A 25772-nucleotide genomic window follows, 5' to 3' on the forward strand; every position below is an offset into this window, starting at 1 on the left:
GGCTGCAGACCCACAGCCAGCATCTCTGGCTGGCACCTCTGGCTGGCACTGTGCTGTTGTTATTTATTAGCAGCATGGCAGTAGGCTACCACTGAGAAACCTCCTTGTAACCAAATGTGACATTTCCCATTTTTCTTCTCTCTCTCTCTCTTTGCCACCATCTGGGAAGTCAAGACTTTAGTGCCATGCAGTGTATGAACAGCTGGATCTGACCCATCCTGACTCATGCCTTCCAGCACTGTACAAACTCAGCTCCTGGTGTTGATGCAGTGCACAATATTTCATACACAAACCAAGAAAGTATGTCACAGCATTCCATTGCAGACTATGCCATACTTTCCATGCCAGTTTGGATGAAAGGCCTCTATAACAGACAGCAGAGCAAATGGACAAGGCTACAGTAAAAAAAAAAAAAAGTTTTGCTATGTCCTCTTTCACTTGACTTTATCTTTTCTGGATATTTCATTTAGAAAAGTAACAAATCATTGCATAGCACAGTCATCGGCTGCAAAATACAAAATTTATTTATTATTATAATTTTTCTAGAACCTTGGCCAGAAAACAAGAATTACTCCTAGCTTACTTATTTCTGCTACTAGTTGAGCCTTTGTTACACTCCTTTAACAAGCTTGTAAAATGCCAAGCACCATTAAGGCCTCAGCTTTAGCAGAGAGTTTTTAATCAATATTATCAGGTAGTAACAATTAAACTGAGACTCTCAATTTGTTGTTTGAGAATTACACAGCTTATCTTGCACGCAAGGTATGTGCAACATGGATAACAGCTTCTTGATTTTAAAAAGTCTGAGATTTTTGCTACATACATATGAGTGGGACAGGAAAGTTGCTGTTTCTTTCAATCACATACATGAAATTTGTCCCTTACACTGGTACTTTCCCTTGTATTATCTGAGAAACACCACAAAAACAGCTGAAAGAATTTTTTCATCTCTGGAAGATATTTTCAAACATCACAACAGTGGATCAATAATTTGTCTGGATGCAGTGTGATAGCACAGGAAAAAACAGAGTAAAACACTCAGACGCTAATGTGACTAAATATATATTCAGAACACAGACAATATCAAAAATCCTTCTGATAAAAAGATTCAACAAAGCTGAGATGAAAAATCCCTAAAAAATTTTGCAAAACATAGCGACCTTATTGACCTGGCAGTCTCAGACCTAATCAAATTAACAGAAAGCATTTCACTTCTATATTTGTGTCAGAGACCTGACCAAACTTGCTAGTATGATGCAGGTATTTTTTTGTCAGTGAAAAAAAGCAGGGGTACCATTTTCATATAACATGCACCAAAAGAACAATTCAGAATTCTTAAGCAGTCTCAAAATTGAAATAAAATTTTTGCCTTTTAAGAAGGCATGTTAAATGTGTGGAACTCAATTTCTCAAATGTATTTTCATTATTTTAATTGAAAGTGCAGCAAGCAAGGCAAAACTTTCTTAAGTTTTCGTATACATATGAGTTTAACTAAGAAATAATATTTTTATCTCAATTAAGTGGCACTGAAGTTCATAATAAAAACTAAAAGAAGAAAAAGAATCAAATTTTTCAGAAGTTCTACAGCTAATTTTGGTGAGCTTCGCTTTTACAAAACTAAAGAGGAGATATTTTGAAGGCTTAAAGAGACACAAGATTTGATTAGGAATGTTAAAGTAACTGTATCAACAGAATAGAAAGATGAGAAGCGACTGTGATGCTGAGAAGAAAAGACTGTGCAATGTGCAAAAATGTGACTCTAGTGATGGAAGAGGAAAGACGACACAGCAAAAAGCAAAAAATAAATACTAATTTGTACAGCACAACCTGCCCTCTAATTGGCTGTATGCATGTGCTGGTCAAGTCATTCTGCTGGGGACAGCTACAGGTTCCTGAGTTCATTTAGCATAGATATAACTAATGACCACTTCTACTTTAAACCAACAGACACAGAAAAGAGGGATATGATAGCCTAGGCTTTTGAAACTGACCTCTAAAAAAAAAAAAAGCTGGAAGTTGTTTGAACTCACAAAAATAATGCACAATTTTTCACTATCATTCACCTCATAATATCTGTGGTTGTGCAAGAGATAATTACCCAAAACCAGCAAAAATCATGTGCTTTCTGGCAGCAGCCAATTGCTCAAAATACAAAACTTGAAGGGTTTTCTCTCTTTCTTTACCTTTTATTCAAGTGTCCAAGTTGCCTAAGCATAATGTAAGTTTTTAAATTTCACGTGAAGGATCCAAGATCTGAAACAATTTCAGTCAAAATACAGAATAGTCTGACAAATGTTTGATTTAGTAAAGCAAATTTAGATGCTTTTCTTCCCCCTTTGCCTTTTCTTTTCAATGTATGGAAATTACACTGTGTGGATTTGTGAAAATGACAATTGTGGATCACAATTATAACAATTAAAAGGAGAAAACTCATTCTGGACTTGCAAAAGTAACCTAGCTTAAATATTCACAGAAGTGTCCCCAAGACACATCTGAAGAATAAATTTGGTGCCCTCAGTGGTGATTTAGAAGAAAGAAAACTGATACAACTGTGACTGGTGTAAGAGAACAACCTAAAAGCACAATGATTTTAAATGGCAAAGTAAGTTGAGATCCCTCTGCCATTCTAAGAGGAAGGAAGGACAGTGAGGTTTTTAAATAATCCAAATACCAATTTCTGTCAATACAGAATAATTACAATAATCTGACCTGTACTTGTGTGTTAGCCTGCCATATGAGCAGCAATCAGTCAGAGCTGTAACACTCTTCAGGCCCCACTTCAAGAAGCAATTCTCAATCATGCACGTGGCTCAGTAATTTATATGTATAGTTATATATTTATATGTTATTTCCCACTGATGCTGGAGAAAACTGACTGGACTTCATGATCTGCTTAAGACTCAGAACCAGTCAGGCTCATGCTCAGTGAGCTGGGGACACAGTGTCACCTCTATTCACCACGAGAGTGCTTCAATATTTAACCATGTGAGCCATCTCCTGCAGCCCTTTAAGAGTTTCAAGGTGTCCCAGCTACTTCCAGTAAAACTACTTAGTTCAGGTCTGCTTTTATTACAGAGAAGGAGCAAATATAGTCTTGGAAAGCTAGAAGTTGTAATGGGGACTGGAAGAAACCAAATTATTGTATGTGTATATTTTTAATAGATGGCATGGAACAAAGGAGAGATTTAAAAAAAATTAGCAGTGTACTCTACCAATGGAGAGAGACCACTGATAGGATCTAACCTGCAAATGACTCCAGAAAAAAAAACCAGCAAAAACCATCAGAAGGCTGGTTTGAAAATTGAGTTTGGGGAAATAAGTGGGAGAAATTACAGTAAAAATAATTATTCAGTAACTACATTATTAAATTACTATTATTAGATACATTATTAAATTACTATTATTAAATAGCTACATTGTATAGTTACAGTACAGCTGTCTATTTATGGCTTTTTAAAATCAAGAAGTTGCAGGAGCCATTCTCCCTCCCTCCATATACACACATACACCTTACAACCTAGCTTTAATAAGTATCTCTCAGCTGTCAAGAATATTCTTGAAAATATTTTAAAAAATATTAAAAATGAGATATAAATATAATTTACCAACCTTCTTATAGTCCATAATGTTTCCTTTTCCTTGTGCCTTAAAAAGAAAGAGATTTTTTTTATCAGACACTACATATTACAAACGAGAATTGCAAGAATAAAAATGCAATTAAATGAGCTACTACTTTGAACATAACTTACTTTCTTTAGGAATCTGATACAGAAAACCCTAAAATACAACCAAATGTGTTACCAGCTTACACAACATGGTTCTCTTTCAGATGAGAGCTGCAGATACTCAGTGTAATTTTTAGGCTTTTTTATTATGACTTGTAGTTAAACATTTGGTGAATCCAAAATGTTTCGGTCTTAAGAAATCTTGCTGTTTGCATTAATTAATCTCTCCCATGAGATTCTGTAATAAACTCTACTTCCTATCAGCAACAACAGGATTTACTTCCTTTAAAGAGAACTCTCTGTATACTTACACTGGCTTGCATGAGGCAATAGTCTAGAGCTCCCAAAAGGGGCTGCTGGAGCCTGTCAGAGCTGTTACCAGGCTGGAGGTGCTTTTGATTTAAGTATAACATCACCTTTTGAGTAAGCGACAGATGAATACAACCTGTAATTCCTAATACATTCAGAAAGAAATACAAACAAATTTTAAATTTCTTATTGCCCAGATGCAGGCAAATATGCCGTCCAACTTTCTGAATTTTGTCACATAATGATGTAGAAGATGTCCTTGTCACTTGTGCTCTGACAGAACCAGAGCATTAGCACTTAACCAAACTGAAAACCCTCCCCTGAGGTCTGATCTGGATGTGCCATTATCACTTCATCCAACTCCAGCTCTTCTTTTTCCAGATTCATTGAGGAAAAAAAATAACCTGTTTCTTTCTCTCTAGCTTCCTCAAGGGAAGACCCCAAATCTCAATTCTTCTGCAATGTGTCTCCTGAAAAGATGTTGATTAGGACTGCTGCCTCTCCATGTCCTCTGTGGGGACTTCAGAGATCAGCCCAAAGGAGCAGAAAACTGGGCTAACGAGAAGAGCTGAGACCTGCACTGAAGAGGAACACTATGTGGCAAGCACAGCTTCCAAGAGATGTTGCCAAGCTGGCCCAGACTTGAAAAAAAACCCTAATTTTTGTAAAGGAGGAAATATAGAATAGAGAAAAGAACTGATGAGAGACTAAACAAACTGAACACGAAGGAGAACAGTAGATAACAGAACTGATTCCTCTGAAGGATAAAGGGGATTGATCCACAAAACCCCTTTGCTTCTCTCTTTAGTCTTCTCAGGAGCCAGCTTTTCTGGAATGCATGTTAAGAAGACAGACTGATAGCATTTGGGAGTAGCAAAACCACTGCCAATTACTGCTTCCTTATTTGTATATTCCCATCTTCTTTGATTTGTCAATTTTTATTCACCTGATTGGATCTTACAGCTTCTTCAAAATACATCTAGTAGTTATATTGTAAAACCAGAAACATATTCCTTAACAAGTGATTGCCTATATGCAGATTCACACTGCAGCAAAGAATCTGACAACATGCTTGAGGAAGATGTTTTTCAGCTGCAGCAATAGCAGGAAAGGTGTGCTCAGTGTGCCTCCTCCTGTGCTTATTCTCATTACCAACAGCAAGAATATTTTCTCATGACCTGCTCCTGTCAAGCACTCAAGTCAATGGCTGTTGTGCTCCTCCAGGCAGCAACCTCATACAATCTGTCTCCTAAGCCTTCTTTACTACAACTGCACCATTGCTTTCTTTCCTTTTTTTATCCTCACACTACTACTTTGACTCTCCAACTTTTTCTGACCTTCATCTCAGACACACAGATGGTTTTTTTACCTTTTACATCAGACTTGCTCAACTGGTTAAGCTTCTGACATGGCCTGAGTGCACTGCATGTGCTTTACCTATTAAAACCACACAAATCACATTGCTTGAGAGGGTGGCTTATGAGTGCACCCTTACGAGCACTGCCAACATGAGAAAGTCTCTGGTTTGAGTTCTTGGCCTACACTGAATGTCACCTAGTGAATGTGACTGTGGGTGATATCTCAAAGAGCATGTAGTTAATCAAAGATAACTTTCCTCTCTAAACCAGCACAAGTCAAGAAAGGCTCCTGGACTAGGTGCTCCCTATTGTAGTTGGTAGTAGTGGTAGCATAGTAAATACCACGTATAAAGTATGTGTATAATAAATAAATGTATGAAGTACAGCTGTACTAGTAGGTAGCAAATACTTTTGCATAGTACATGTCACTTGGCACCCCCACCCTTTTCACACAGAACTCCTTCATTGTTTCCATAATGCCCATTTTTGGTAAGCAGACAGACAGCACTCCTGGAGTCCTGCAACCTCCTCTGGATTCTGCAGATTGGAAACTGTTTCAGAGCTTTTATACACTGTGCTGTGGAAATGCCATTATTCTCCAACTGCAATATTCCAAATCCATTTACATTCAACTCGCATATGAGCCTTGTGACTGTTGAATTCCAAAAATTCTCATAATGCTTTATGAACCACTAGTCCCTAATTTCGAAGTGGCAATAGGATTGCTTCATTTTAAGATCCCCCCACTCTATACAACTGTAGAACTGCAGATTCTGCACACACCTCCCAAAATCTCACAGCTGAAGAGACCATGTCTCTTGCTTGCAGTATGTGAAGACAGAACTAGGCAGAGGTTTATATTCCACATCCTGCACCTGATTCCTGCTTTCAAACCAGCAGAGAAAAGAGCAAGCACATCTTGAATGAATTTGCTTGCACAGAGCCAGCTTCTTATTGAAGGCAGCAGCCTTTCTAACTGTATAACAACAAGCATGAATTTCCAAATGGAAGTCATCACTGTTGCTTAGACAGACAAAACATGTCCAACTGATGTGGGAACTCAACAGAATACTTAATTTTGGCCATTTTGGTGCTTCCTCCTCCCCCTTTCCCTTCTTGATGTATTCTACAGTTATCTATTCGTGCTTCAGCAACATCTAGGGAGCTATTCATGGACTTGAACCCTGCTGTGGTACATGGCAGTTACCATGTAGTTATTTTATTCTTATTGCCTTCCTCATGTAAAAATTAGAGGAAAAAATAGGTAAATAAGAGAATTAAGAACAAGGATACCAGACAGCTAGATCTCCAAATTATTTTGTGGTGGTAAGAACGCCAAGCCCCACAGATCTTTCCCCTTCCATTGAAAATTACTATTCCCAGCATAATTTGGCAGAAGGAAATGTGTGCCTACCTTTCAACCACAGTGATGGTTGAAGTTCTCTACTTTAAGCTGCCAGTGAAAGTAGCTTTACTAAGACGTGGGACTGCACAAGCAGTGCAGAGGAACACACATATGCTCCACGCAAATGAATCTGCCTGTTACACTGATATACAGAAGTCTGACAGAGCATGACTGTCAGGTCCCTACATTTCCCCTTGTTTAAAGTGTGGATGAGAGAGGTATTAAGCACCACAGAGCACAGGGAAACCTTTTATTAATTTCTAAGTTCCTGTGCAGAATGAAAGTATAGATAGGAAGAAATAAACAAATGGCAAAACGAGGAAATTCTAAACAGTGCTTTATTTTACCTCTCTAATCTGTTTAAGCCATGCCTCCCTTCCACGGAATTCCTGATGAAGGATTGCAGGAGCAGAATTTAAACTGAAGGCCATGGTGTCACTGGAAGTTTCTTTAACAAATGGCTGCAGGTCCGAATGTAGCTGGAAAAGAAGAACACACACACGTTCAGTTCCCAGGAACAGTCTATACGTATCCACCCACTCCTCAAATTGAGGTCCACACCCTGATTCTACACCTATTCACCACTTCCTACTTTGACACTTGTACTCTGGTTGCACTTTTTCAAGTTTGGGGGAGGGATAGAAAGATGTTGAAAGCCTTGCAGTGGTGGAAAGATGTGGTAAAGAGAAGCAAGAGAGTCTGCAAAGACACAGATAAAGGACAGCCTGCAGAGCTGGGCAAGCCATGGGACACAGCCAGGTAGGAGACTGTGGAGTGGCAAGAAACAGAAAAAATGTAAAGGAGAGAATGATCCAGTCTTTTGTGGAAAGAAGATCAGGTTTTCATCTGTGCAGATTATTACATTCTACTTTTGAGTACCTGAGGAAGCAGATACAGTATGACCTTCCTTTGGACAAAGCAAATGCTACACAGCTAGAAGTTTTCTATGAAAATTATGCAATCCTTAATACACAACTATGTGTCAATGGTGAATATATTAATATTAAAGCATAGAGAGAATATTAAGGATATTACTGCACTTGAAGTAATTTACTGGTAGAATTGTACCTAGTAATAGCATACAGTGGCATTCCTGTGGCAGTAAAACTGTGCTTTATAAAACCACTTCCTTCTCTTGTAGGAACTAGAAACTGCATAAATCAACCCAGCTGAGGCAGATGGGAGGTCTGTCTGCCTGTCTCAAGCTACATCTAACCTCACAAGTGATGCAATATAGCAGAAGCAGATCTGGGTCTTCTTCTGGACTAATTCCAGCTGCAGACTCAATGTCTTCTAGTGGAGGTCAGAGACCTGGTCCAGGAAATCCTACTGCTGTAGAGGTGTAGGATGCTCCTGTCCAGATATGGTGACCGACCTCCTCACGTTCTAGCTGCCCTCTATGGAAGTTCCCTCCACAGCAGGTTATTCAGAGGGGATATGGCTCAGTCCATGCTGCTGCAGACAATTGAGACTCACAGCACAAATCTCTGCATGGCAGCAGCCAAGACCCAACACATTATGTACAGGGCAATGAGAGGCTGGAAAGCAGTGCTGCAGAAAGGGTCCTGGAGATCCTGGCTGACGGCAAGTTGAGCATGAGTCAGCAGTGCCCTGGCAGCCAGGAGGGCACAGCCTCGCCAGCCAGGCAAGGGAGGGGATTGTCCTGATCTGCTCTGGGACGGCCTCACCTCGAGTGCTGGGGGCAGTTTTGGGCACCACAATACGAGAAAGGTATGAAACTATTGGAGAGTGTCCAAATGAGGTTACAAAGACGATGAAGGCCCTTGAAGGGAAGCAGTATGAGGAGTGGCTCAGGTCGCTTGGTCTGTTCAGCCTGAAGGAGACTGATGGGAGACCTCCTTGCAGTCATCAAAATCCTTGTGAGGGGAACAGGAGCAGCAGGCACTGATCTCTTCTCTGTGGTGACCAGTGACAGGGCCTGAAGGAATGGCCTGAAGTTGTGCCAGGGGAGGTTTAGCTTGGATACTAGAAAAGGTTCTTTCCCAAAGAGTGGTTTGGCACTGGAACAGGCTCCCCAGGGAAGTGGTCACAGCACCAAGCCTGACAGAGTTCAGAAGTGTTTGGACAATGCTCTCAGGCACAGGGTGTGACTCTGGGGGATGGTTCTGTGCAGGGCTGGGAGTTGGACTCGATGATCCTTATGGATCCCTTCCAATACAACATAGTCTGTGACATGTTTCCTCCTGCAACTCCTGTTAATGGGACAGTGGATTTAGGAATAATGAAGGAACAGAGAAGGCAGAGTTTTAAGCTGCTGCAGAAAGATGTGCTAGAAGGAAGTTAACAGAGCCTTTAATTGTAATGAACTCCATTGCCAGGAGTGTGATCTTGGTAGTTCACAAGCTCTGTTCATACCAACAGTTTCTGCAAACATCTCACCCCATACAGCAGTCGAATTTCTCAACACTCACCTGCTGGCTAAAGTCTACAGTATAAGTCATGCAGTATACAACAGAGCTCATGAGCAACACATGTTACAAGCCTTTCCTTCTATATTTAAGCTCCTAGAACAAAAGAAAAAGGTGTACCTTATGACTCATAGACATATGCTTCCCATACTGGAATGCCATGTCCTGGATCTCAGGGCTGTGCTTTGCTAGCTCCATTGCAGCCTGGCAGCTCTTGGCCAGCAAGGCACTGTGTGACAGGAAAACCTGCTCCTTCCACCTAGATATGCCAATGTCATCTGTGAGGCAGTTCTCCTGAAAAGGAAACAAAGGCTGACATGAAAACACCAAAATTGCAAGTGTCAGCTCACAGAAGTTAATAGTGTGGCAGGGGTGAGTAACATGTACTACATAACAAAACAAAGTCTGGGTGCCGTGGTGACAAATAAATCATTTTAGGGATGAACAGAGGAAAGTATCAGAATAAATATATTGGCTGTTTCAAACAAAAACATTTTCCATTTTCCTCTAAAAAAGTACAGTGCAAAATATATGGAGCTGTCAACAGATTAAATATAAATATTTTTTTAATTACTGTATCATCACACTGAACATTAACAGCCAACTATAGCCCTCATGAGGGACTGGGGAGAAAAAAAATCCCCACAACCAAAACTCCAAAACAAACCCAAAAAGCAAACCAACCCCCCCAGAGTACACTTGCATTTCAGCCCCTTCCCAGTTACCAAGAACCAACAATTCCAAACAAACTTGACAAGTCCCTACAATTTCTCCTTTGTAGTCAAGAAAAAAAAAACACTATAACAGGTGTTGAAAATTCTTATAGACTGCACTGAAAAAATGAAGGGCCATGAGAGAGGGCTTGTACTTCTTCTGCTCCCATATTAAGGATGAGGAAAGTATTAAAAAATAAATAAAGTTGCAGGTTAGAAGTGTCAAGGATTAACTAAATTTCTCAGGGGCTGACAGAGTCAGTTATGTCTCTACTGAACTTTACCTCCTTGACTGTAGGGTCAGAGATGCTCAACCTGTCTCAAAATCTTTTGTATCCAATGTATTTATTTGGATTACTTTCCACAGTGTTTTAATTAACACAAATGAAATACTTTCTCCCAAAATCGAAATTCAGCTGCCATTTCTTTGACTCATAAGGTGTTAATATGCTACTAATTCACTCATGTCTTCAAAGCTAGACATTACTTTAATCTGTCTCACATACTGTCATGCCTTTAGGTACTCTCTAAGGAGGGTGGAAAAAACCCCTCAAAACAGAAAAGATCACAGCTGTTTTGCTTAGAAACAATAAAATCAGTAATGAGAAGCTACAGAAAAAAAAGCGCACAAAAATGTTTAAAATTTTGTAATTACTCAGTTCACCTAAATCTGTATTGCACACTAAGCCAAAAGATATTCTTTAACAGAGTAATATAAAAACCCCTCTTACACCACAAACCTTTTCCCTCAAAGTTATGTCAATTAAATTACTTAGAAATGAGCAAGAAGTAATTCTGTGTGACCCTATAGTTTTCTAGCAAGGTATTATCTGTCATGAAATCAGTAACAAATGAAATAGAATCCATCCGTTCAGCTCTAATTTTCCTCCCTTATGGATATCACCCAGAAGTGCTGTGTTACAAGGGAGAGGATAATTTGAGACTAATGGAAAAAGTAGGAGAATTCTGCAATGCCAAGTAACACAGAGCTGTATCAAAATGCCTTTGCTTTCAGACATACTATTAAGTTATACAAGGAAAGTGAAGAACAGTGAAACCACATGTTTGCTATTATGCATATGACAACTTACAAAGTCAAGCCTAAACTTTCCTCTGTTTCTGTATTTTTGTTTTAATATTTTAACTCAGCCCAGAGCATGTGCAAATTCCCATGACTGGCAAAATGTCAAAATGAGCATTTAATTCAAGTAGTTTCCCGTATATCAAGTCTCTTTTTTTTTCCATTTAGATATAGGTCAATTTATTTTAAATTTAAAATCAGGAGCTGTTGGAAGACGAAACACAATCTTTTCCTTAACAACCAATCTGCTCAGTGAAAAAACAGTACTTACTAAAATTCGCTGGATGATACTGAAAATTGGCAGTGATTTTTATAATCATTTGTTTTACATCAATTAAGAAAAAAATACTCTACAAAGGTATCCTGAAACAATTTTGAAGTTAACAAAATATTTCAGAAGACCCATAAATTGAAAATGACTGCTTTCTGTAGTCTTTGAGCAGCAAGAGAAGTGCAGACACTATCCAATATCAACTGAAGGAATTGAAGAAGCTTAAACAGTCATTGCAACTCAATGCATACAAGAAAATTAATTCCATGATTTCTTACAAAATATATTCCTAAACAAGTTTCAATTTCATTAACAGGATTGAAAATGATGGCAGAAAAAGTTACTGTCCACTACATGAACATTATGTAAAAGCTTCAAGCACCTAAAATGAGCACCTAACTTCAAAAAACCCACGAGAATTGAACACATTTTTGAAGACTGAAATCTTAAAAACATAAGTATTGTAAATCTCTGGGCTACAGAAACAAGCCAGTCATAAAAAGGTATTATGTCCATATGGATGTGCTTCAGCATATGAACTTGCATGCCAGAATATAGCCGATTTTAATTAAAGAACTTCTTATGACCACATACCCCTAAAGCTTTTGCTGCTTAAGACAGAGGCAGACACATCCTTTCTTCAGCAAAATTTTCCAACAATGCCATTTTTTCCCAAGGTTAATTCTCATGTTATACATAAAGTGTCTGCCAACCACATCACATTCTTATAAGGGTAGGTAGGACAATATCTAAACAGTATTTTAAAAACATCAAGGGAAAACCCAAACTACTTCTAGACTGCAAAGGCTGTAAAATCTGATATCGTGACAGCTCTTACTACTTCTAGAGAAATTTTCACTGCTTTGTAAGCTTTGTTTTGTTTTGTCAGCAGTGGGTATAGAAGTGGACATTAGCTGGCCCAGAAGACTCCTAAGACTTTCTTATAAAACCTCTCTAAAGTCAAATGAATTCTAGTTGCATTTGGCAGTGCTCAGACATTTGATTAACTAATGCTTGTGGACTGACCTCATTCATAAATTCTGTCACCAAGAAATGGGTGCAGATCACAAGCACCCCCGATGCTGTCAGAGGGGCAGGAATGGTGCATGGAGAGAGCTGAACCCCTCACCATCACTGGAAGAAAACAGCCAACTCTAGAGACAGTTTTCACAATGTCAGCATGAGTGCACAGGGAAAATATCCAAATGCAGCTCTGTCGATCATCATTTCCAGTGGGAAATGAAGAACAGCTGAGGGTGCTCCCATTTTTCTATAGGCAAGGTCAATTACTGCTTTGTTAGAAATTGTCTAGTTGAGATTTTCTTTTATTAAACTACTTCCATGATTTAAACTGTGTTTAAAACAATCACCTCAGGAAACAAAAAACTTTTAGAAAATTAAACTGTGGGACAAAAAAATTGTGATCATAATCATCAGGAAGGGCAGCTCTCAGTGACAGTACCAAGGATCTCCAGTACAAAAGCAACACTTACAATAGCACAGTTTGATTTATCTCACCAAAGAAGATTCTTACATGAGGCTCAGCTGAAAATGTATTAAGGAAATATGAATGAAAAACATGTCTTAAAAGTGCACAAACCCATTTGCAAAACTAAGAAGGAGCAGAAGTCGGAGACTTTAAACTTCAGCTCTAGTTTGTAACACAACCTCTCATTTATTTCCATACCATGGCAGCTCTTTCTTAACCATCTGCTCTTGCACAAAATGATCCAAATGTCTGAATCATTTATATCAAACATTAGTTCAGTTCTCCATGGGCAAATAATCCACAGAAACACATAGAAATAATTTTACGTTGCATATTCAAAGTTTTAAATGAGGTAGTTCAAGAACTTATATTTTACATAAATACAATCCAGTGCAACTATGAATGACTCTACCAGCAGCAAGACCCTGTAAAACATTTCACACATGGTTCACATAAGCTTTCAGCAGATGTATTCATGCTTGCTGAACATGACAGGGCTTGTTTTATTGGTCTATTAATACCAGTCTTCACTGCTTTTGGAAGAACAAGGGTGTCTGAAAATGGGTCAATAAAGCAAGCTACTGACTACTTTTATCATGACACTGTAAAAACAACAACACCTGGTTTTAAAAGAAAAGTTTGTAAACTTATCATAAAGATAAATATCTCTTCACATCTGTTACTTTTAAATCTCTCTGGAAAACCTTAGTATTTAAAAGAACAAAAGCAGTAAATAAATAACATTGGTCTTCTTTCTAGCTATGCTCTTTTTCCCCCAAACACATTTTCCTATTCTTTTCACAGATGCTCTTTACTGAAATTCCATATTTTATGCTTATCTTTAGTCTTGCAACAAAAACATTTGTTTAAAAAAAGTGAAAGCTCTGGCTCTGCTACTCTGCTAAAAGGTGTTTTACATAACTCAACATATATTTGGTTTACTTCCTATAGTAAAGTAATAAATCCATTACTTATAATACAGACTCATAGCAGTCAGTTGATGGACATGAGCAGTATTCCAAAACATTACTCCTCAAAGCAGGGCCAGGGACCAAACATCAAACAGCTCACTGCACTAGACCATCCTTTTCCGGAAAATAAACTCATTTTCATTAAAAACCCTACCGTGGTCTAAAATAAATACCTGTTAATTCACTGTTTGATACAATGAGTACTCGCTACTAAGGCCTTAATTTTTTAAACTCATTTTACATATTAGCTATGCACAACTTTCACAAAATTGCATCAAAAATTCCTAACAGCTCTTCTGGCCATCAACAGAACATGTTGGGAATAGTCCTGTCTTACACAATAGCCCCATGTTGACACTATAATGAGCTTTGTTAATGCACATTTATCACCAGCTACATATTCTGAAGACAAAAAAAAAAATTGCCAAAACCCAACCAAGCTATTTCCCCTCAAAGTCCCTCATACTTTAAGATTACAAGAGCATTCTAGAAGGTTAAGCACAAGAACCAAGACACTGAAATCCCTCTCTTGGTTCTGCTGTTTGGCCTTGAGCTTTCTTTTATCTCTTACCCCTGGCTCAGTGAATTGACAGGAATATTAAAGTAACTCCCCTTAGCATTTGTTAAATGATCTGGAATATTAAAACAGAGGAGGTTTATAAATATGATAGTATTCTCTGAGTTAGCAAACAATTTAGAAGTCTTCAGCCTCCTAACAGCTGGAAACAGAGACTCAGAGCAATGGGTTTTTTCTGTTAAAAACAGATAACCACAATCACAACTGAAGGTCTGACTAGACAATTTTCAACTTTGCGCTCATTTTTGCTCCCAAATTAGACCTAGATTTATGGAAGGCAAATGGGAACTGGGAAGAATGTCCTTAATTTGTAGAATTTTGGGCTGAGAGGGGATTTAGCACAGAAAACTGCAATAGTTTATCATATTTCTTTCAGCTCCAGGTTATAGTCCAACATATAAGCTTAATATTGCTAATGCAATATCTTAAACCACAGCAGCTGTTTGTTACTTTGAACACGAGTGACAAGGCTTAACCTTCAGGCTGTGTCAAAGCCTCCACTTCATAGTTTGTATTGTCACTTCAAATAATGATGAAAAGTTAAATATTTCCTTTTTATTTCCTGGTTTCACACAGATCTAATGATTTACCTATGCAGAAAAGATGAAACATGATCAAACAGAATGTACTAAAATGGGACAGCTGTAGGATTGCACGTGGCTGTGCAGAGGGAAAAAAGTGGTAATGGAGCTGTCAAATAATTATATCCATTATACATATTCAGGAGTAAACCAGGTTAGTCTTGTTAGGTCAAATGATTCTTTGAACTTTCCTACTGGGTTATCCAAAGAAGACCGAAACTTTTTTTTTTTTTTTTTTAAACATGAGCTTAGGGTCTCAGAGAAGAAAGGTTAACTTTGCAGAGATAATTTGTATTTTTGTCTACAATTCAGGTAGACATTCAGCGAAGTTCAAAACAACTTGGTGCTAAGTTAGTTCATTTTATGGTACTAAAGAGCTTTAAAACAACTGCATTAAGGACATTTAACATATGAAGTACAGTTTTCTTGCCTCAAGGAGGAAAAAAACCAAGGTGAGAAGACATCCTTCTGCTTTTCCAAATTTAGGACATTCCTAGCAATGAAAATGCCATTACTAGCATCCCTGTGCCCTATTCTGAAAATGAAAAATAAGTTTGACATTTGAGATTTAGTTGCGGAGCAGAATAAAGCATTTGTCTTACCTCTGGGAAATGTAGTTCATAATTTTGTTTCAATCAAATTGCAATTAGGGAAGGAGGGAAGATGCACAAAGGACACAAATAAGACAGACCAACAACTGAGCTACTCTATTTGCCAGTCTTTGCTAAAGAAATGTTCAGCACATGAATGGGACACTGCCTCAGCAAAAGAGTGCAGGGAGAGCAGCAGGGATATGTCTCAGCACAACATGGAACTAAATTTCTCAGAGAACTAGATAGAGAAAATTAAAGCAGATGCCACACCTTGTTGTAGGTCTCATCAGAAGCCACACACTACCCATTACAAAGGCTGAACTTCAGACACTGTCAGGTAAGTGTCTCTATTACGGCACCACGCTAATTGTGTTTTGAGTTAACTGGGCTCCCCTTAGGAAGGGTACAGTGTACTTGCAACTCTCCTTAGACAGAAATAGTCACTGAAACAAAATAAGTCCTTGCTATTTGTAACTGGGCCAGGGCAGGGTAAATGTCATGCAGCTGCACTTAAGTTTATCTCACACTTCCCCTTGCAATCCACACATGTGGACAACTTCAGTAAGGCAACAGAAAATAGAAAAAAGAATGATTAAGAAAGAAAATATAAAGATCTTCTGCAGTGGCAGTAACCCAAATGAGTCCACAAGATTTCTCATTTACAGAGGGGCCATGGTTTCAAGAAAATGCAGTTTCATTGATGAGATGAACCTGCAGAGCTTTACCTCTATACCTGAAAAAGTAGAAAGTAGATGAGTGTTTTAAAATATACCTGCAATCTACTCATATTTAGAAATCTGCTGGAATATCGAAAACAACATTTCAACTATTCTTGGCAAAAATCTCAAAGATGTCATCTATTTTAACATATAAACCTGAGCATGGTCCTTGGGAAGGCTGAGGTCAGTTTATACACAGGTTAAACACAGCAGGTGCAGAAGCACCGCCAGGTTCCCAACGCTGTCCTCCTGCCACACTGCCACCCAGGATCCAGTCCTGAGAGGTGCCAGAGGACACTCCAGGCATGCCATCCTTTCCATGCATCCCAGGGGCCGTGGGCAGCTCCTGAGGGTGCCATTACTGCTGTCCTGGAGGCTCTCACTCAGCTCGGCAGTGTGATCATGCCCTTCCCTGGCTTCAGTCAAAATGACAGATACGCCTCAGTGAGGTCAGTTTTAGTGACATGGCTTTGCTGCTGCAGAGCAGGAGAGACACAGAGTGTCCAGGGGAGCAGCACCCTCCAGAACACAGCACTGTTGTCCAGTGCCCACTGTGGGTTGCTTGGTGAGAGGCATCAGGGCAGGCATCTGCTGTAGCAGCAGCCCATGAGAACAGCATTTTACCATGGTATCAATTTGTTACATATGACAACACAGCAATAGTAAACCAGGGCTGCAATTTCAGTACACAACACCTGCTGAACCGTGAGATTCAGGTCTCCAAGGCAAGTGAGATTCACTAGAAGTGAATCTATCTACCTCAGTGGACTTCAAAATCAATACTCACATATACAGAGTGCTCATCAGTGACTGAAAACTTGCTATGATGAAACCTGTAGAGGTCATGGCAGCTTTAAATTACTGATTTTATTGCATATGTTAAGACATGCAATAAAATGAAAAAATGGAAAAAAACTCTAGTTTGAAAGTAAATGAAAAAATGAAAATGAATAAAACTCTTTTTTGCTCCAACATGCAAGAGTAATTCAAAAATGGCCTCTAGAAATTCCCTTAAATATTCTAGTAAAGATAAAAATATCCATCTAATTTGACCAATTTTCATTACTGTTCTTGCCAAACAATAACACAGAATATCTGCAATTGCCTTTGACGAAATACAAGATTATTTGTTGTGAAATACTGGCAGCTATTACCTTGGCCCATGCTGACTTCTGAAATATGTGCACAGTGACTTCTGATGGAGAAGAACACAGGGCTACACTCCTAGCACTCCAGGACAAAACCCAGAAGAAAGGACATGTCATAAATTTGGGAAGAAGCATTCTGTAAACCTCTTTGGGCTTGGAAACAACAGCTTTGACATGAAAATATTAATGATGTAGACAACATAGTAATGAATACCTCTAAGAGAACCTTGGCTAGGAACCTCTGGAAGTATTTGGAAAGCCTGTAGTAAGATGTGCCTAGAGCTCCTGATAATGACACATGACAGCACTCACAAAAACAAAGTAGTTCTTCCTTGAGTATTTCTAGAAACTTCTATCAGAACTTACAGGTGTCATAATGATATTACTGCTGAAACCCACCAGGACCAACAACTCTTGTGCCCTCTCCTTCCTTTTAAACAGGTGACAAAGTCATTGTATTTACAGCAGTCACACATTAATATCACCAATTGCCTAGGGTACATAAATCTAGTTAAATTCTTACCTCGGATGATTTTGAGTTTTCATAATATATCCCTTGAACTAAGTCACCAATAGCACTTGAAATGAGTTCCACAACCTGTAAAAGAAAAGGAGAAAAAGCCTTACATCTTTAATTATCACCAAATTGACTAACAAAGCTACTGCCAGATTTCCAGAGAGATGAAGCGGGAAGAAAGCTAATTGTGAAAGACTTCAGGATTTACTGAGATATAATCTGTGATATGTCTCTGCTAAAACATCTACTACAGTAACTCTTCTATCAAAGTTTTAAGTTAATATAAATGAAAAACAAGACTTGTTTTTCCTACAGTGTGAACTATAGAGTGTATTCTCACAAGGACGTTCACAGAACCAACAAATCCCAGTTCATGAATATGAGACAGTACCTCATCTGGGCTTTGTTTTGTTTTGTTTTTTTCCTGCCAAGTAAATACTTCACAATACCTCTCCTTGGGAGCTGTTAAAATTCTAATCTTCGTGGCTAATACAGAAAAGTCAGAATCCATAGAAAGGTAACCTTTCAAACGTGATCATTTGGTATTCAGGTGCCCTGGGAATGCACTGTGGATGTATTTAGTGCATGGCCTGAGGCTCAGCTGTACCACATACACTGAAAGTCTGCAACACGGGAATGTTTAAATCAGATTTATCAATCTGTATTATCTTCAGGGTTCAGGCTTTTTATTTTATTCAAGCGAAGCCTAAAAATCTGAACTTGATCCAGAATGTAAAACAAGTAGTCCACGGTCTCCCTGGAACTACTGTAAAATTTAAAGTTGTGCACATGAACTGTCTTAATTGGAACAAAATACTCAGATTTATTGTAAAATTAAATGCAGGCATTTCAAATAAGCACACCTTAAGGCTACCTCTGGTTGCTCACAAAGTTTTAATTTCTTGAATGTTTAATTTCCTATGCATATGAGTCTGTATCTGATTCCTCTTTTTGCTTCCTAAAATTCAATGTAATTCTTATTGAATTAAAAGATTTAGTTTCAATTGTTATCATTCTTGTAACTGAAGACAAGAAGTCAAATGATAAAAGCCCTAATGGAAAGATATTCTAACATTTAGGCATGCTTTATTTGATAATAAAACCACATTTGTATGCTAGTTTTGAGTACTAGCAGAAAGGTTGTGTTTTCTTTTTTTTAAACACTGGTTCATATACATATTCATATACACACAGCAAGCGCTAACTTTAGAAATGGTGCTGATTAAAAGTCATGTTTTTTCTTGCAATGCATATGGGTTAATTTGCAAGACCTACAAAAACAGCCTGAAAAAAAAAAATCACATTGCCCTTTAGGAAACTAGACACCAAAGAAATATTGTAGCAATATGAGCTTTGAAGGAACTGAAAGGACAATGATCCTACAGTGTTACCAGATGTGTTGAGTTATTTAAGGGGGGGGAACAGAGAAAATGAGGGGCCTCTTTTTTTTTTTTAACAACAACCCTCACACCCCCCCCCTTTTTTTTTTAAGGTATCAGATAAGCCTTATTCCCAAATCCAGGAGGACTGAGTATCGCCAATAGGTCTATGAAAGTCTGTAACTAAATGCCCAGGATCAGATTGTATTACAGTTTATACAAGCAACATCCCAAGATTCTTCTGATGGCTAGGACACATAATACAGATCAATCACTCACTCAAAAATGTTATGGTTTGTGAAATGGTCTGAGCTCAGAGACCTACACTGGTAATACGAAGAGGAATTTACAAAGACACAGAGTCCTACTCTAAATGTCAAAGTGATAGTATGAACTTTTAACAATGCAGCTGGCTCTGGATAACTAGACCTTTTCCTCTCTTGCCTGAAACTCTAGACTGAGCAGGACCCTGTTTTGGGGTTTCTTTTTTCCACCTCTCCTCCCTCTTCTTAGTGCAACTCTACTCTCCAAGGCAATTTTAACTGACTTAATACAAGCTTGGTGAAACATTTGTGAACAATTGTACCTCTTCCTCTAAGAGTTTATAGAACATCCTAGGAGAATGACAGAACTACTATTTAGAATAATCCTTATTATATTAGATACCATTTAGTGACATATTGAGTATTATATGTTAGTGAGAATTTAGCATTAATATTACCCCCCTTATTTCCAAATATATATTAAAAATACTTCTAAGGTAAATGTAAGGCTATACAGATCACTACCAGGAATGGAATTCCAGTTTCAAGAGCACAGTGGGATGCTTGCATGAGGCTCTGTTACCTCACCAACCCTTAATCTGAGCTATGAAAAGCATCTCTTGCTTAACATCAGTGGCCTGGGGTCCTGAGCACTGAGGAAAGAAATGAGAAACGAGGAAACCAGGCAATTTTCCTCTGCATCCCAAAACGACAGAGGAAGAAAAACTATTACGGATTCAGTAGTACTCATGAAATGATACAGTGTCTAGCTCTTATGTAGCACTTTTCATCAGAAAATTTCAAAGCAATCAACATCTCCTGTTAAATTTATTCCCTACTGTTTTATATAAGGGGAAAATGGCAACAGTGAATTGATTTTCCAGAAAATCATGCAGTTTGCCAGCACAGGAGCAGCAAACACTATCCGAGCTGTCTTCATTCTCATTGCTGCCTTTCTGCCTGACCAGTGCTGACATTTCTGAGATGTAAGTCTGAGGAGAAAGGAAGTTAGATGAAAAATGAAGTGCTCTCAACTGCTTCTCTTCTGACAGTTGAGCTCCATTTTAAAAAGGTTCAGAGATGAGGGAAGAGAAGAAAGAATTGCCAGAATTAGTGCTTGAAAACAGCATCCCAAAAGAGACCAAAGACAGCCTGTTCATAACCTCTCTTCCCACTGTTTTCCACTCCTCAACATGTTTTTGAGAAGCCTGGTTCCTCATAGGTACTCGGGATGAGCAGGAGCAACCACACACTGAGAGAAAACAAACTTCCACCGTATTTTTAATTTTCCACTCTGCATCAGCATCTTCCAAAGTGCTGTTTTAGACTGGGTATTGCCCAGGGGATAACCCATTACTTGCAGGTGACAAATGCACAGGCAAGTGATTCCATATCCTTTAAACACATTTTGCAATAGTGCTGCCAGTGCTTCTTCTTTTGTTTTTCTTTACAAGGAGGTATTACTTCAACACTTTTTCTAGGGATGTGTTCTTCTGCTTTTAAAAAGTCAACACAAAGGCCATCTGTTTAGGATGAATACAGGGAAAAGAGATGGATTGTTAAAGCTAAAAACTCTCCTACTACTTAGGCAGACTAGGTGTATAACATGATGTAAATTCTGGACACAACAATTTGATTGCTCATTCCACAGCAAGGTAGAACACATGCTCTGACCTCTCCAATTCATCCAAATATAAAATAGTCCAAAAGATGATGCTGTGTTTCAGTCCCAGAAGAGCTCTATAGGGCTAAAGAGCAGAAATTTGGTGAAACTTAATTTACCCATTTCAGGTTGTTTATCAAAAAGGCAGAGCTTTAGCCCTTCAAGACTTTTTAATTTTACTTTGAGTCTAATTACACAAGCTCAAAATTTCTATATATTACTTGAAAAAATAAATATAAATGTTGGTAATTCACTTAGTTCACAAACTTACTCAGGACATCCAACCAATGAATGTCCTCCTTCATTTTCCTTAAATTAGAATTCCATGTAGTTTCCTAAGGACTTATCTATAAGAGTTCAGAATTCCCAAAGCATTATACATGGTGTCACATGGGCTACCTGTTCACTGTTGCAGGTACAGCAGCCCAGTTCATGACTGCAGTTGCCTGTCAAGGAAGATTCAACTCTGTCTAGAGAAAAAGGCTTATTTTAATGGAAGTGAAGCTCCATGCTGGAAGAAATACAGGGAAATCACAGAATAGAAGACATTTTGGTAGAGTACTTTCACCAGAGTTAAAAGATATGATTCAGACTCTATCAAGCACAGTAAAAAGAATGAGCCCCACTCATCCTTCACAAGGTTTTTAAACAACCTGAATGAAAAGACAACACCAGTGTCATCAATTCAGCAACACAAGCACTTTGCTCTCTTCACTCATCTTCAAAACACTTTGTGTAAAGTTTACTGCAACATAACACCACTTAAAGGTTTTTCCCTGGTTTTCATTCTAGTTTACAAAAGGAATGAATCTGAGCTCCATTCAAAGAATGGGCATTTTATTTCAAATTCAACAGCTGAAATGGAATTGATTACACAGACCACTCTGTTTCAGAGTAGTAACGTGGTGTCTCTCCAGACTCTGCTGGATATTTTCAAGGGAAACATCACAGAAAGGATGAAGCTCTTGTGGGAAGACAGGAAGCAGCACTAGGAAGAACACAGCAATAGGTATAACTTTGTTCTTCATCCCTCACAGTTTCTATTTGACAAACTTCCTTAGCTTTGCCAAATTCCTTCCGAGAAGGACCACAAGTAATTCCTTCCATCCTTATGTTGAAACAATACCCTTTCCTCACACATCTGCAATTGACAGACCCTAATCCCTGCTGCTGATGTGTAGATTTGAAAATGTAGCAGGACTTCTCCACAGAAATAAAGAAGAAAATTAGATGGGTCTCCTGACCATTATATATACACTGATAAAAATTCCTTCAGCTTGCATGTCCCACCCCAAAGAAGCACTAGTTTGAGAAATGTACCGACACTCAAAAACTCCACAGAAAGTTGACCCAACAACATTCCAACACTAGGAAGCTAAAGACAAAACTCAGCAAAGAGCTGATTTTTGGATTTTGATTGTTCAATAATAACTTAAAAAAACCCCAAAAACCGGGGGGAGTGGGGGTGGAGTGAAAACTGTAAGGAGTTCCAAGAACAGTGAAATTGTTTTCTTTCCTGGTAATCTCCTCTTTAGTCATACAGGTAACCAAGTGTGCCAGCCTACAGAATGTTTTGGGTTTTTTTTAAATCTAATGTTTATTGAATCCTATTGGATTTACTGTATGAAATAATCTTGAGCTTTACTGCCTTTTGGATCTGGCTGTCTCTTAGCAGTGAAAACACAGGAAGGACAGTGATTTGCCTTTCTAGCATGCTTTAAGTGGTCTTGGAAAACAGTTATGGCTTTCTTCATTCTTTAATGATGAATTAGTAGCAAACTGCAATATAACAATACAGTGTAAACACCCCACTACTTGTTAAGAAGGTGCTTCTAAAACATAAAAAATAATCAGCAGATGTCAATTTGTAAATTGCTATATATTGTTAAATATCTACCTTAAGGTCAGTCTGCCTTAGGGATTTTCACCAGTGTTAAGTTATCCTTTTTATGCTGATGCAGCACTATCTACAAAATTGGATTTCATCAGTGTAAAGACTTTTAATGCATAATTCAGTCATTTTCCTTAAGCACAACATAGCCAACAGATGAAATATAATTTTCCTTGTCTACTTCCACATGATACCTTACACAGTTTCTTAATACCTTTGCAGATCCAGCGCAGCAGATCCTTGCACTAAAGTACTGAACAACTGTTGCTGCTGCTGAGTGACCCAGGTTAGAGAAATACCTGATTGCTTCAGCTTGACCATTTTGGATGGGTAATTTCATTACAACTTTCTTCTATATAAAACAGTGAAAGAAGAAGGTTTGGTGACTACAGGGTTCTATAAACACCTCCCCATCCATAAGTGATACAGGAGAGCATGGTTATAAAATGCTGCTCCCAGTCATGCTGGGATATGTTCATGTTGTGAACATATCCCAGTTTAATAGTTGTCATGCAGACAACTATTAAATAGGGATACGTTCACCAATGAATTCAGGATTAAAGTGAATAACACAAATTGTACCTGCAAGTAGCATCTACTATTTTGAACAGTCTGTACCTGAACAAATGTGAATCAGAAGACAAATTAGCATCTGACAGAGGGAATCAACTTAATGAAGCTGCAGATGTTTGTTAAACTAATAAATCAACAACTACTTTTACCAGGGGTAGCAGCAATCAGATTCTAGACTCCAAGTAAAATGCTTTGAATTTCAAAACACTGATATTAACAAGCAGTTACAGTCCATTGAGAAATTCAATATTCTTTCCAGCCAACAAGAAGTCAAATACATCAGCATTTTGATTAAAAATACAATTAACATATTTATATTACTTTTAAAATTTTATGCATTTTACCATATTATTACACTGAAACCGAGTTATTAAGGCACTTTTATAAAAAATTTTACCATGGAAAGGTTCACTTTAAATAGAAGCTTTACAGCAATGAAAAGAGAAGGGAAGACATATAATCTATTGCCCTATTTACACGGCACATCTATTTTAGCCTCTCCTGCAGTACAACACCTGATGGAAAGGAATGCAGAAGAGGGAACCAAATTCTCCTCAACAGTGCCCTCTGACAGGATAAGGCAACAGGCACAAATGAAAACATGAAAAGCAACCTGGATACAGGAAAATAGTCTATTGTGACGGTGTCCAACAATGGATCAGGTTGCCCAAAGGGGTTGCAAAGTCTCTATTTTGGGAGATATTTAAAATCCATCTGGACATAGTCCTGGGCAACTGTCTGTAGCTGACCCTGCGTGAATGAGGGTTTTGGACTTCATGATCTCCAGAGATCCCTGTCAGCCTCAAGCACTCTGTGACATCAGCAGCTTCTGGAGAAGGACCACAGCTTTACATATTTACATCTGCAGCATCAGTAACAACTTTCCTCATCTTTGAAATAATACACTCAAGGTTACGCAGCTGGTGACAAATACTCTCTTAGGTAAAAGTTAAGTTTACTGATTGTACTAGGAATAGATTTCCCTATTATAAATAGCTACATTCTTGGGAGACTAAGAAAGGCCATGCAGACTAATCTTAGATTGTCATCTCTATTGCTAATAGCTTTGAATTGCAAACAAATCACCACAAAAATATATTTTCACTTTTTAAAATTCTATTGTCTGTTGAAGTCATACTCCAGGTGTACAGCTGAACATATACCAGCCACTATAACGTCCAGTCCTGCAAAACTGTATATTAACTGTCTTGTCATGAAAATCCACCTCTAGGAAAAAAAAAAAGTCTGTTTCACATAATATTGGGACAGCATTTCACCCAATATAGATCTGATTGCTTTTTATTCTCCTATGCACTCTCAATAGGAATTTTACTATGTCTGAGAAACAGATTTTGAATAAAGCCACGAAAACAAAACTTTCGATCTTCCATTTCTTCAGCTACAAAGAGAATGAAGCTGACATTGCAAATATAATTTCTGGAGGTCATCACCTTAGAATCATAGAATCATTACATTAGGAAAGACCTTTAAGATCATCAAGGCCAAACTAAGCCCAGGACTGTCAAATCCACTGCCAAACCATGTCTCTAAGCATCACATTTACACATCTTTTAAAGACTTCCATGCATGGTGACTCAACCCTGTACAGCCTCTTCCGGTGCTTTTGTTGAAGAAATTTCATCGGTACTCTCATTTCACATACCTGTTCAGTGAAAATTCTTTTTCATTTTATAATTTGTGTAAGGACTAAAGCTACTTAGCAATGAATTCCTCCATGATTATTCACAGCTGTGAAAGAAAAAGCTTTAACAAACATCTCTGTTTAAGAAATGCAGGCAGTGCCAATACCTACTGTAATTTAGTGGTGCATGAAGTAGCAGAATTGCTGGCTCTTGAGAGCCCTTCCCCACAGAACACATCTCATGCAGAATAAAACATCATATAACCAAAAGTTTTCATTGCTTCAATTTCTTAGAATAAATTTTGTTTTCTTTTGAATATCTATTTGCTACATAGTCCGGCATTGATCTTGGATACATACTCTTGTTAACAGTCACAGAAAGACCAAATTTAGACATTTTTTAATGTTTGTCTTAAATCTTTCAAAGGTAATTTCTCTGAAAAGGGAGGGGGTTTCACTTTAGAAAAAACAAAAA

General features: G+C 38.2%; 1 protein-coding gene across 2 annotated transcripts in view; it reads right to left on the reverse strand.

Annotated features, from left to right (window-relative positions):
* The window catches only part of PDSS2 (decaprenyl diphosphate synthase subunit 2), a 111897-nt gene that overhangs the window by 8172 nt on the left and 77953 nt on the right, over positions 1 to 25772 (reverse strand). For both annotated transcript variants that reach the window (XM_064412845.1, XM_064412846.1), the window contains exons 4-7: positions 17893 to 17967; positions 9347 to 9520; positions 7145 to 7276; positions 3610 to 3645 (exon numbers count right to left, since the gene is read on the reverse strand). In XM_064412845.1, the coding sequence (XP_064268915.1) occupies positions 3610 to 3645; positions 7145 to 7276; positions 9347 to 9520; positions 17893 to 17967 (417 nt within the window). The remainder of the gene's footprint in view (positions 1 to 3609; positions 3646 to 7144; positions 7277 to 9346; positions 9521 to 17892; positions 17968 to 25772) is intronic.

Source organism: Passer domesticus, chromosome 3 (assembly GCF_036417665.1).
Source record: "Passer domesticus isolate bPasDom1 chromosome 3, bPasDom1.hap1, whole genome shotgun sequence".
Taxonomy (NCBI): Eukaryota; Metazoa; Chordata; class Aves; order Passeriformes; family Passeridae; genus Passer; species Passer domesticus.